Raw genomic sequence first — 12,565 nt, forward strand, 5'->3', positions numbered from 1 at the left:
GTAAACTGCTTTTTGCGAGCCAGGTTTCTCATTCTAAACCCTGGGATGTAATCAATACCTTTGTGATTTTTTTTTGCCTATATAACCTTGGAGCTGTGACCATCTTGTTACTATGAGATTTGGGGAATGGCCCCTCATAGTCCCGGATTGCAATAAATGTGACTCTTTAATTCGACTTCTTGAGGCGTCCTTCTGTGATTCGCGGGGTACATTACAACATGAGGAAAATAAAAGAATAGCATAACCTTTGAGTAGTTTTAGATTGGAACATCTAATCTAGGATGGGAAGTTAGACAGGCTTCCTGAAGGGTGGGTACATTGAGGGGGTGAGGCTGATGGGAGGTAGTGACTGAGAAAGAAGAGAACTTTAGATGGGGAGTCAGGAGGATCTCTTTTAAAGGGTAACACCTGCCCTGACCCCTGGCCAGTGTGGCTCAGTTGGTTGAGCATCATCCAGTGCACCAAAAGGTCACTGGTTTGATTCCCTGTCAGGGCACATGCCCAGGTTGTGGGCTTGATGCCCTGTAGGGATGTGTGCAAGACAACCTATTGATATTTCTCTCTCTCCCTCTACTTTCCTTTCTCTCTAAAATCAATAAAAACATGTCTTTTTTAAAATAAATAAAAATAAAGGGCAACACCTGAGGGAAACCAAGAGGCAGCCAGCTGAGGGGAGGCCTCCGCAGAGCTTCCAGGCATAAAGGAACAGCTGGGGTAACCATGGGGAACAGCAGGGAGCCAGTGTGCTTAGGGAGAGGGAAGGGCTTTGAGGACCAGTGTAAAAAGTTGGATTCCATTCTAGACGCCAGCGGCGGCACTGGAATGGTGGTGCACGGTGTGCAGACAGCACACCTCCCCTGGGATGGGATGGGCCCTTTGCGCCACCGCCTCTGTGACATCACTGGACTGTGACGTCAAGGCAGAAAGCTCGTGCCCCACTAGCCCCGCGCCCCGCATCGCAGTAACATCGCGGCGAGCCCCTGGGCAGCCAGGTCATGAAATTTTAGGCCATGAGGAAGCGCGACATCGTCCTCACCAATGTCACCGTGGTCCAGCTGCTACGACAGCCATGCCCCGGTGAGGGAAGAGGCGGAGCCCGCTGGGGAGGTTGGGGGGAGGGAGGAGGGGGCACAGCGCTCGCTGGGTCGGAGCCCCCTTCATAGAGCGTCCGCAAAAGAGGGTCAGAAGGCGCGCTCTGGCCGACGGGCTCTACCATCCGGGCCCCTTTCCTCCCACCCTCCAGCCACCCCTCCCCAGTCGGCCACCAGAGTTTGCTGCCAAGTGGTTTTCACGGCGATAGTGGGAGGGAGGATGGGCTGGGCGCCTCGCGCGCGCGTGGTAGAAGGATAGGAGCAGGGGCCGGGACGGAACCTGGGGCCGAGTTTATGAGGGGGCATCTCTGAGGACAGCCGCTGGGTTGAGAAGCTCGGCGAGGGAGGTTTCACCTAAAATTGACGCTCCCGTCGACCAGGGCGGAAGGGCCGCCGGGAGTTGGTGGGCTCCCTCCGTGTTGCACCCAGCGAGGATACTTGCCCCGCCCAGGGCTGTGCCCAGCGCTTCACAAGCGTGCACTTACTGACGCCTCGCAACCACATAGCGAGGTCAGCGTATGTACCGTCCGCTTGTCAAAGAGCGCAAACCGCTTCCCGTGGGGGTCTCACTGGAATCGTGAGTTGGGACTCGGAGTCCCGCTCGCGGCCACTGGGCAGCCCTACTTGATCTAGTCGGAAGTGCGCGCGTGCGCACACACACTCCAACCCAAGGACCCCAGGTCTTCGGGAGGCCACCCGCTCCCTCCCGGCCTCCTCACCGACCGAAGGGGAGTGGAGGTGAGAAACAGCCAGGAAGCTCCTCCCCCCCCCCCCCAAGGTACTGGGCGTGGCCGGAACCCGCTGCCTGCTGCAGGTGCCCAGCTCTGTGCCCTCTGTGCCCTTGGGCCTCGGCTTTCCCTTTGTCAGGTGGATTTGTAGCATCTGCCTCACAGGATTCTGAGCCCATGAAGTGGAGCTCAGCCCAGCACGTGGCGTCACCTGTGACAGTGTTTCACCTACGGAAGAAGCTCCGCTGGGCTCCCGCTCAGTGCAGCAGCTTTTCTCCAGCCCCGGTACCGCACCCCTAGAATGGAGGGGAAGGCTAGGGAAAGTTGGGAGAGTTTAGGTAGAGTAGATTCATCCCTACTCAATCCAGATGGACAAATCTCCTGTTATAGCAGGAACAGAACCCCAAGGAATGCAAACATCCTAAGGTCACCAATAATCACAGGGCCTCTGCCACCAATAAAGACTAATACTTTTATGAACTTGTACTAACAGCAAACACCCACAGCCCAGCCTCAGGCCACAAGGTCTGTGGCTGCCAGAGGTCAGGGAGACAACAGGCCAGCGGGCCGCTGGCTCCCAGCCACACCACCTCCCAGGTGCTTTTGATTCTAGTAGTGCCAAAGCCATCTCCCACCTTCATCCTTCGGCCTCTCCATCCCCTCCTCTCTCCCTTTCCTCATGAATACGTAGATCAGACTTCCTCCCCTGTATTAAAATCAGCACTACTGGACCTTGAGATCTCACTGAGTCCTCCCAAAAGCCCCCAAGGAGAGGGTCAGATGTGATGACAGGAAACTTGCACAAGGCCAGATGCCAAGTAGTCGAGGCAGGGATGACAACCGTGCCTGATCCCCAGTATGAAGCCCTCTGCCAGGCAGATCCCTGACTGCTCTCTCCACATCTCCCCTCCTCTCAAGTCTTCACCTGGAGCTCAGATGGCACACCTCCAAGCACAGATGTTCAAATATGCAGTAAGGGAGTGGGAGTATGTTTAGAGAACCGGGAGCTGATAAAGATCTCCATTTGTTTCATGTTCTGGTATATCTGTATTTCCTAAACTTTTCTGAGGGTAAGAATCACCTGAAGTGCTCCTTAGAAACACTTGAGCCTCAAAACAGGCCTACTGAGTCAGATTTCCCTAGGAGGCACTTTCTGGATGATGCTTATCAGAACATTCTGGGGACCAGTGGGCTACATGAATTATCAGACCATTTGGGAAAAGGCCTTTGAAATACTAATGTATGCGGAATGTTCTCAGACTATTGTCATAAGCGCTACATATATTATTACTTCATTTAATCCTCACAGTGACCCTCTGAGAGTACTATTATCTCCATTTTAGAAAGGAGGAAACTGACTCAGAGTGTGATCCCAAGCAACTGTTAAAGATACACAGTACTCACTGAATTAGAATCACCAGGGAAGGGGCCCTGGCATTGATATTTTAAAGCAAGCCAATCCTCTGTTCATTTTGTGGATCAGGTAGGTTTGGGAAACAGCTCATTTTCTCTCACTGTGATGGTGCAGTTCATTGCCACCCCCACTCTTTCCAACAGTAGCCAGACCACCACCACCGCCGCCACCACCCAAAGTTGAGCCAGAGCCAGAGCCAGAGCCAGAGCCAGTGGTAGAGCCAGACCCAGAACCAGAGCCAGAGCCTGTCAAGGAGGAAGCCCCACCTCCTCCACCTCCTCCTCCACCTCAGAAGGTTCGGGAACTGACTGTTGGCATCAATGGGTGAGTCAGCCCTGGCCTCTGAGCCTTCCTGAAGCCATAGGGCCCAGGCATTCCTCCAGTTACTGAATAGGGCATCTCCACATTTCACACCATCAGTGCTTTCACTCTGTCCACCTTGGAGAATTGGGGGGGGGAGGGGGGGCGTAGACAGGGCTTTGTCCCCTAAGAGAGCTCACATTCTGGTGGGAAAACATCAAATATTTGGTTTGGTGATGTGTGAATGAACAGTATGAAGTATAGTAAGACTTGAGAGGCCAGTGTTAGCTGGGGTGTCAGGAAAGACCTCTGGGAGATGACACTGGAGTGAGGCCTGAGTGGCAGCTGTGCAGCAAGCAATGGCTTGGGGGCACAGGTGGCAGCACAGTATGCAAAGGACAGGCAGGAATTCAGTGCTGGTGTGGAGCAAGCAAGGCAGAAGAGGAAGGAGTGTTGGAAAGCAGATGGGCCTCGTAAGCCATGGTAAAGAATTTGGATCTAGTTTTACTGATAGAGCTGTAGAGGCTTTCAGGCCAAGAGACGTAATCAGGCCTGAAGTTCTTTAAGATCCATCCAACTACACGATTAGGAATGGGGTAAAGAATGGATGGGTGAGGAAGCAGGCAAATCAGTTAAGCTGGTGAGATCATGAGCAAGATAATAGCTGCCTGCAAAGGGTTGGTTGTCTTCTTCCCCAAGACCGAGTCGTCCCACCCAGTCCCCTTGAGGAGCCTCCTGCTGCCCCCTTCTTTCCTGTCCCCTCCTCTGCCTGCTGGCTGAGGATTCGGAAGACAACCCCAAACCCCTGTCCTGGACAGATTTGGACGTATCGGTCGCCTGGTGCTGCGAGCCTGCATGCAGAAAGGTGTTAAGGTGGTGGCAGTGAATGATCCATTCATTGACCCGGAATACATGGTGAGTAGCAGGTAAAGGGTAGGATCGGGGGTTCAGGGGTGCTCTCAGGGAGGTTCTCAGGTGCAATATGAAACCTTCACCAAGGCAGGGATTCCTTAGGGATGCTTGCTCCCCCACCCCTGCCACCCCCAAGATAAGGAGCCATTCTGTCTCCCACAGGTGTACATGTTTAAGTATGACTCCACCCATGGCCGATACAAGGGGACTGTGGAATACAAGAATGGACTGCTGGTTGTGGATAAACAGGAGATCAGTGTCTTCCAGTGGTAAGGGCAGCTGTCTGATGCATGCCTGCAACACATTAATGGAGGGAGTGTAAAGATGACATGAATGGGATCCCAGCCTCTCCTCGGGATTCATAACCCCTCAGCATGTATGTCTCTCAGTACTGGTTGGAAGAGGGGGGTCTCAGAGAAGTCTGTGACTGCTAAAATGGTTAGGAAGCACTAACTTAGAAAGATGCCCCACTCTACTCAGGAATAAATCAAAATGTGCATTTTGATTTAGTGCACATTTACAAGTTTTTGCACAGGCATAGCAATTCAACATGTCTAAACCTCACCTCTTGATTCTCCATCAACCCCCAAACCTATTCATCTCCCTTCCCACAAAGCGACATCGACATATGGCCAAGTGCTTCTACTCGGTTCCTACACAGCAACCACAGAGGCCTTTTTAAAATGTCAACTAGGCCGTTACTCCCCTACTTAAACCCTCCCGCCACCCCAGAAATAAAATCCCAGCTCCTGATAGGGCCCCACAAGCATTATGAGCCCTACACCTGAGCCTTCTAATATAACCTCAGCCACAGTGGCCACCCACCTCTTGGCCCCATTTCACATAATTATTGATGTTAATTTTCCTCCATTTAAAGATATGTCCAGAATCTGCAAATCAAAAGCATTATTAGATGTTTAATATGCTCCAAAGACATCAAGAAAACTAAAAAATTATAAAATGGAAAATATTTTACTTCATATTTCTAATGTAAACTATTGGTCACTGCTGGCCCCCATTTGACATACACTTGTGCTTGCATGCTCACAAGCCTTCCCAGCGCTCCTCCCAGCAGGTCCACTCCCAGCCCCTCTCATTTACTGGGGTGTAGGGAGTGTGAATAAAAGAGGGACAAGGAAGGCTTGTGGTTAGGTGGTCAGGGTTGGGAAGGAGGGGATGGAGGTGGGGACTGGAACATCAGTGAGAGAAGCTTCTTGACCCAAGTTTGAAATCATAACCAAAAACAATTCCCGCACAGAGGTCATTACTTAGACATACCGTGTCCTCTCCTTCAACCTGGGCACCGTCGTTCCTCCCACTTGCAGCATTCTCCCCCATTGTGCACCCCTACTCAGGTTCTGCCTTGTCAGGTCACTGCAGTGGTTATTCCCCCCACCACCCCACTCTGTCACTGCACTGTGGGTGTTTTCCAGGCACAAAAGTGATGTTGCTTTTGTGTGTACTATACCCTGTTCAACCCTTTCTAGACAACCTTGGGCTAAGGAAGTGAATTTCCTTGAGCCTGTTTCTTCATGTAACTGATGGGGATGGGGATCAGATCCATGGCAGGCAGCACAGCCAGTTAACAGGCATGTGGGGAGCACTGCGAAGGGCATTTTCCCACAAGGCCTCCTTGCAGGAAGAATCCTGTCAGTTTGTCACCACTATTGCTTTGGCACCTATAGTGCAGGTCCTGGCTCTGGGTAAACTCACAACTTCCTTGAAGAATTAATGAATGGAATCCTCAAAACAAGACCCTGGGCAGGAAGGCAGGGCCCGACAGTCTAAGGAAAAGGGCTGGGGTCTCCTGAGGTGCCAACTTAACAACTGTTGCAGAGGAGTTTGAGTTACCCTCCCCCTCCAAATGAGAAGGCAGGAGATGGGGGGCCTCAGAGAAGAGGTAATTGAGCCAAATGATGAAAAGTGTGACCTGACAGAGCAGGTGACCAGGAAAAGAGAACCATGCGTGGTGGCCCAGGGAGAGGAAGCTACTCATTTGTTCCTTTAATCTGGTATGCAGCCAGTACAGATCCTAGGACCAGCCTGCCTATACTTCCAGACAGCTCTCTCTCCTACCCCTTCACCTCTGCCCTGGCTTCTCTACAAAATGCCAATAAGGCATTTAACCCTCAGGGTGTAAGGGTTAAATGATTCAGTGAAGGCAAAGCACTTAGAACATGGGCACGTGGCAGGTGTTCAGTAAACATGTGTAGGATGGCTAATAAAAAATAACCCTACAAACACTGCCTGAACCCTTTTGGAGGGAGCAGGCTCAATGACAAAGGAAACAGACACAACCCTTTTGCCACAAAGCGGTCTAAAAGATGAGAGAGATGCTAACAAAAAAATCACAAAAGTGAATACTGCAGTTGTGATAAGTCCTGTGAAGAAGACTCATATGCAAACCAAGTAGAAAACAGCAATATTTGTTTCAAATGCAAATGTTAAACTATCAAGTAAAAATATAAATTTATGAAAGTGGAAACCAAAAAGGCCTTGACCTTTCTGATGTAAAACACTAACCACTGCTGACCCCACGGAAGCCCGTCCCCCCATTGCTCCCAGGATGTAGTTCCTGTCTTCAGGGACTTGCTCAGCCTCTGGCAGTAGGCTCCCGGCTGCAGAAGCTGAGTGCTAGAGACAAGAGGCAAGGAGGGCCATGGTGAGGTTGTGAGGACAGGGAATCAGCAGTGCAGCAGGCCTCGCCCTTCTGGAGTCTACATTCTAGGCATAGAAAGGGCCTGACCTGGTTGGCAGTAGTCAGGGGTGGTCCCCTGGAGACAGAGGGTGAATGAGCCTGAGTAGGGAAGGTGGCAACTTGTATATACTGGGCATAGCAGAGGAAGGGCAATCAAGGTAAGTGGCCAACAAGAGCTGCTCGAAATGTATCAAGATAGCAACTGCAGGGCTGGGAGAGTCAGATCTCCTGCCTCAGAATCTTTGCACTTGGTCTGGAAAGCTTTTCCCCCAAGTGGCCATATATCTGTCCTCACCTCCTCCAATTCTTTACCTCAGCCTCCCTCCTCAGCAAAATGCCAACAGGCAAGGCTAGCAGGGTCAAATCCACCTGGGATAACTAGGTATGTGTGGGGTGGGGAGAACAGATGGTTACAGGCCAGGTGGGAAGGTGTCTAGTCAGCCTTTCAAACAGTAAAGGCCAGGGACTATGAAGGCAAGGCCATGCAAGGGAGGCTGATACACAGCCCTGCCACCTCTCCATAGCAAGCAGCCCAAAGAGATCCCCTGGAAGTCTGTCGGAAGCCCCTTTGTAGTGGAGTCCACAGGAGTGTACCTGTCCCAAGAGGAAGCTTCTGTAAGTGGGGAGAAGTGGGCGGGGCTGGCTGGGGGCGGGGGGGGGGGGGGGGGGGGAGGGGGGTGACACTCAAAGCATCTCATCAGTTCATGACACCAGTGCTCCTTCCTCCTTCCCTAGAGCCACATCCAGGCGGGTGCCTTACGTGTGGTCATCAGCGCACCCTCACCAGATGCACCCATGTTTGTCATGGGGGTGAATGAAAAGGACTATAATCCTGATTCCATGAAAGTTGTCAGGTAACTGGCAGCAACATCCAGAAGTGGGTGGGTGACGTCCAGAGAACATGCCAGCCTGTGATGGGAAGGGATCAGGCTCAGCCTCCCCATCCCCCAACCGCCACTCCCACTGGTGCTGCTTTCACATCCCCATCTGCTTCTCCCTCCCAAAGTCTTAACAGCCACCATGTAAACTTCCCCCTGGACCTGTTAAAAATGCACAACTTCTGGAGAACATGCTTGGGGAGCTTCCCCCAGCTGCACCTCCAGTGCCTCCTTCAGTCTAAAGGCATTCCCAATGATCTTTCTCATCCCCATCCTGACTTTTCACAAATCCGAGCCTCTGAGCATCTCCCCAAAATGAGGTAAGGGTGGAAGGTGGCTCTGACACTCACCTCACAGTTCCCTTGCATACTGGGCTGTTTCAGCAATGCATCCTGCACTACCAACTGCCTGGCCCCCCTTGCCAAGGTCGTTCATGAGCGATTCGGGATTGTGGAAGGACTGATGGTGAGTTGGGGAGAGGGCTGGGCAGGATGGATGGCAGGGAACCTGTACTGCTTCCTCTCAGGATTAGTGTGTGACTTTAATAGAAAGAGACTGGTTTCAAGAGGAAAGGCCCGCCAGTGGTAGAGTCTTTTAAAATTCTGTGTAACTCTCGGCAAGGCTGAACCCCAGCTTGCAGGTGCCCCTCCAGTGGTCTGTGGTGGCCCCACAACCTCCACACCTGGCTCATCACTTCAGACCTAAAATAAAGAGGCACAGGAACTTAGGAGCAGGAAGGCCTCACCCCAGCCCTCTTCTTCCCCAAGACCACAGTCCATTCCTACACGGCCACCCAGAAGACAGTGGATGGGCCATCAAAGAAGGCCTGGCGAGACGGACGAGGAGCTCACCAGAACATCATCCCAGCCTCTACAGGGGCTGCCAAGGCCGTGGGCAAAGTCATCCCAGACCTCAAAGGGTATGAGGGCAGAAAGCTGCAACCAGGGTGGGAGGCACACCCTGGGAAGAGCAGACGGGCCCCAATCCTTGAGGTATCTAATGAGAGGAAGGTGGAGGGGAGGGGGTAGATGGAGAAGTCCTTGGGTTCTGACTTCCACCTCCATGTGGGACTGTCCAGGAAGCTGACAGGAATGGCGTTCCGGGTACCAACCCCAGACGTGTCTGTCGTGGACCTGACCTGCCGCCTGGCCCGGCCTACCACATACTCGGCCATCAAGGAGGCCGTAAAAGCAGCAGCCAAGGGGCCAATGGCTGGCATACTTGCCTACACGGAGGACGAGGTAGGGACTGAGGAGAAGAGACCCTGGGAGGAACCCTCTGGGGGGAGAGCGTGACTTCCCACTTGCCAAGGAGCTGCTCACAATGAATCCCGATAGGAACTGCAGGGCTGGGAGTCAGATCTCCTGCCTCAGCATCTTTGCACTTGCTGCCCCTTTGGTCTGGAAAGCTTTTCCCCCAAGTGGCCATACATCTGTCCCCCCTCCTCCAATTCTTTACCTCAGCCTCCCTCCCTCCTCAGCAAGGTGTTCTTTTTGTGGCCCCTTTCTTCACCTGAAATTCCATCTCAGTCACTGCTGGTCCTGCGAGCACGTGCACTCCAAGAAGGCAAGGGTCTGGGGACTATCTTTTCACTTCCATAGCTCCAGCCATCTTCTCAGGGCCTGGCACACAGCAGATGCTCAATACATGCTTCCTGAACAAGACAAAATATACCATTTTTCAACACTTGCTCAGGGCAGGCCATGGGCAGGCACCTTCCCTGTGAAAAACAGATGCCACTGTCCCTGTGCCCCCAGTAGTACCATCTCTGGTGCTGTCTCCCTGGTTTAGCTCCTTGCAAGGCCACCCTCACACAGCCACCAGGGCCTCTTGTTTTAATGGAATCAGATCACACCCGCCTCCCTCCCCCCTGCAGAAAACCACACCAGGGCCACAACCCTCAGCCTCTGCGCTGCGGCTCCTCCTACCTCAGCTCTGCTGAGGGCCCGTCAGCCCGACCCAGCCTGGTGCCTCCACCTGGGGCCTCTGCCAGCCCGTTCCAAATGCCTGAATTATCCCCAGGAAATGGTATTTATTGGTGCGGCATCAGGGTGTTCGTGGTTGTGTCCTTTGGCCAGTCCCCCACCAGCAAAGCCCCCAGGTGCCTTCTTCATATCCCATCCCCACAGCCTGGACACAGGAGGACTCCATCAGATGTCGTAGACGAAGGCATAGCCAATCAATATGCCTGAGTCAGAACCTGGCCTCCTGGAGGTCTCTCTCTGCGACCCAAACTTACCTCAGAAATTCTGGCACCCAGGTTGTCTCTACGGACTTTATCGGCGACACCCACTCGTCCGTCTTCGATGCTAAAGCCGGCATCGCGCTCAACGACAACTTCGTGAAGCTCATTTCCTGGTACGGGGGGAGGGGTCAGGGGGCGCGGGGAGCTGGGGGAACGGCGAGGGGCCCGCTAACCCTCGACGCCCTCCCCAGGTACGACAATGAATACGGTTACAGCCACCGGGTGGTGGACCTCCTCCGGTACATGTTCAGCCGAGACAAGTGAAGCGCGACAGCCCCTCCACTCCCCCGTGCTCCCTGCCCAGACCCTCCACCTCCCGCGGGCCGCCGGTGAAATAAACACAGCGTGCTCACACCTGGCCCGTGTCTCTGCGCCGCTCCCGGGGGCCCGGCCCCACTTCCTCCCGCGGCCGGCGCGCGAGGGCCGAGCGCCTCCCCTGGGCGCCGACTCCCCGGGGGGGTGACCGGCCCGCGCAGGCGCCGGCGGCCGCGCTCCGCGCCGGGGCGCAGCTCGTGACGTCATGCGCCCGCGCCCTGGACTCCGCTCCCAGAAGGCCGCGCGGGCCGCGGCGGGGGCCGGGGTGCCCGGCGCGGGCTCAGGCGTCTGGAGGGCGAGGTAGGGACCTGCGCTGCGGCGGGCGGGGGCGGCGCCATGACCTTGTTTCACTTCGGGAACTGCTTCGCGCTGGCCTACTTCCCCTACTTCATCACCTACAAGTGCAGCGGCCTGTGAGTGCGGGGCGGCCGCGGGGCGGGGCGGGGGCGCGGGCCGGGCGAGCCCTCACCGCCCGCTCCTGCAGGTCCGAGTACAATGCCTTCTGGAAGTGCGTCCAGGCTGGGGTCACCTACCTCTTCGTGCAGCTGTGCAAGGTGAGGGCGCCCACAGCCGCTCGTCTGGCCCCAGGCGCGCAGACCCAGCTGCCCGATGGCGCGGTGTGGTCCTCGGCTCTCCCCATAGAAGATGGCCCTGGGAGGGTGGGACCTGAGGAGACGCCTCCAAGCAGCTCTTGCGTAGCTGATTTTGTAAGACTGAGAAACTCGGTTATATGGTGTGAAGGGGGTTTGTATGGTTAAGAGCCACCAACCACCACCGGGTGCTGCAAATGCTGCTGGTGGCCGCCAGCCCAGCACCTCCGGGTCTGACCCTGTGATCACCACAGAAAAGCTTCCAGGCCTCTTCCCTACATCTCCACGGGTCCTGTCATCTTGCCCCCTCATCTGGTGGTCCCTCTCCATGTGGGAACCCCAGAACCAGCACACACTAACTTCCCGCACCTTGAGGTGACCTCTGTTTTCCGTTCTCAGATGTTGTTCCTGGCCACTTTCTTTCCCACCTGGGAAGGCGGCATCTATGACTTCATTGGGGTGAGTGGGGCGAGGAAGGGGGGAGGGAGTGCGGAAGTAAGGCCCCTGGCATCTGTACTTACTCGACCTTAACCCGACCCACAGGAGTTCATGAAGGCCAGCGTGGACGTGGCAGACCTAGTAGGCCTCAACCTGGTCATGTCTCGGAATGCGGGCAAAGGGGAGTACAAGATTATGGTTGCTGCCCTGGGCTGGGCCACTGCAGAGCTCATTATGTCCCGGTGTGTGCAGCAGCCTGAAGCCCAGATTCCTGAGAAAGGACACCTGGGTTTCAGAGAGGTTCTGGAGGGTGGGGGCTCAGATTCTGGGTGCTGAGGGTTTCTGGGTACTGGAGAATCCTTCCCTTTGCCTTTTTCAGTTGCATCCCCCTCTGGGTTGGAGCCCGGGGCATTGAATTTGACTGGAAATACATCCAGATGAGCATTGATTCCAACATCAGTCTGGTAGGCAGTGCTACTGTCCCATACACACCCTCTGTTGGTGGCAGTACTTCTCCCCAATACTTGGCCCTGACTTCCTGCCTCCCTTCAGGTCCATTACATCATTGCATCTGCCCAGGTGTGGATGATAACACGCTACGATCTGTACCACACTTTCCGGCCAGCTGTCCTCCTGCTGATGTTTCTCAGCGTCTATAAGGCCTTTGTCATGGAGTGAGTTGGGTGGGATTCAAGGATGGGTCCAAAAGGGGCTGGATGATCTGTTTTCCTTCTTTCATTGTGATGTTTCCCCACAGGACCTTCGTCCACCTTTGTTCCTTGGGCAGCTGGACGGCACTTCTGGCCCGAGCAGTAGTGACAGGGCTGTTGGCCCTCAGCACCCTGGCCTTGTATGTTGCTGTTGTCAACGCGCACTCCTAGGCTTGGGTCCCAGGCATTCACATACCTTTTCCTTGTCTCCAGGTTTTAGTGAATTAAACAGTATTTGAGAAGTTG

At 54.4% G+C, this 12,565-nt stretch overlaps 2 protein-coding genes across 2 annotated transcripts; both read left to right on the forward strand.

Moving 5' to 3' along the window:
- Positions 1 to 1,010: 1,010 nt before the first annotated feature.
- On the forward strand, positions 1,011 to 10,619 carry GAPDHS (glyceraldehyde-3-phosphate dehydrogenase, spermatogenic; the record flags this gene model as incomplete). The annotated part of the gene is made up of 11 exons (XM_081107864.1): positions 1,011 to 1,077; positions 3,380 to 3,557; positions 4,352 to 4,448; positions 4,608 to 4,714; positions 7,668 to 7,758; positions 7,879 to 7,997; positions 8,405 to 8,486; positions 8,789 to 8,940; positions 9,100 to 9,262; positions 10,282 to 10,379; positions 10,458 to 10,619. The coding sequence occupies 11 exons, from the start codon at positions 1,011 to 1,013 to the stop codon at positions 10,528 to 10,530; spliced, it is 1,227 nt and encodes a 408-aa protein (XP_080963990.1). The 3' UTR covers positions 10,531 to 10,619.
- A 195-nt stretch (positions 10,620 to 10,814) lies between these two features.
- TMEM147 (transmembrane protein 147) lies at positions 10,815 to 12,565 on the forward strand. The gene is made up of 7 exons (XM_081107473.1): positions 10,815 to 10,994; positions 11,066 to 11,135; positions 11,571 to 11,630; positions 11,715 to 11,851; positions 11,989 to 12,073; positions 12,162 to 12,283; positions 12,367 to 12,565. Exons 1-7 carry the CDS (start codon positions 10,918 to 10,920, stop codon positions 12,488 to 12,490), a joined length of 675 nt encoding a protein of 224 aa, XP_080963599.1. The 5' UTR covers positions 10,815 to 10,917; the 3' UTR covers positions 12,491 to 12,565.

The sequence above is a fragment of the Myotis nattereri genome (genome assembly GCF_964212035.1).
Source record: "Myotis nattereri genome assembly, chromosome: 15".
NCBI classification, from domain to species: Eukaryota; Metazoa; Chordata; class Mammalia; order Chiroptera; family Vespertilionidae; genus Myotis; species Myotis nattereri.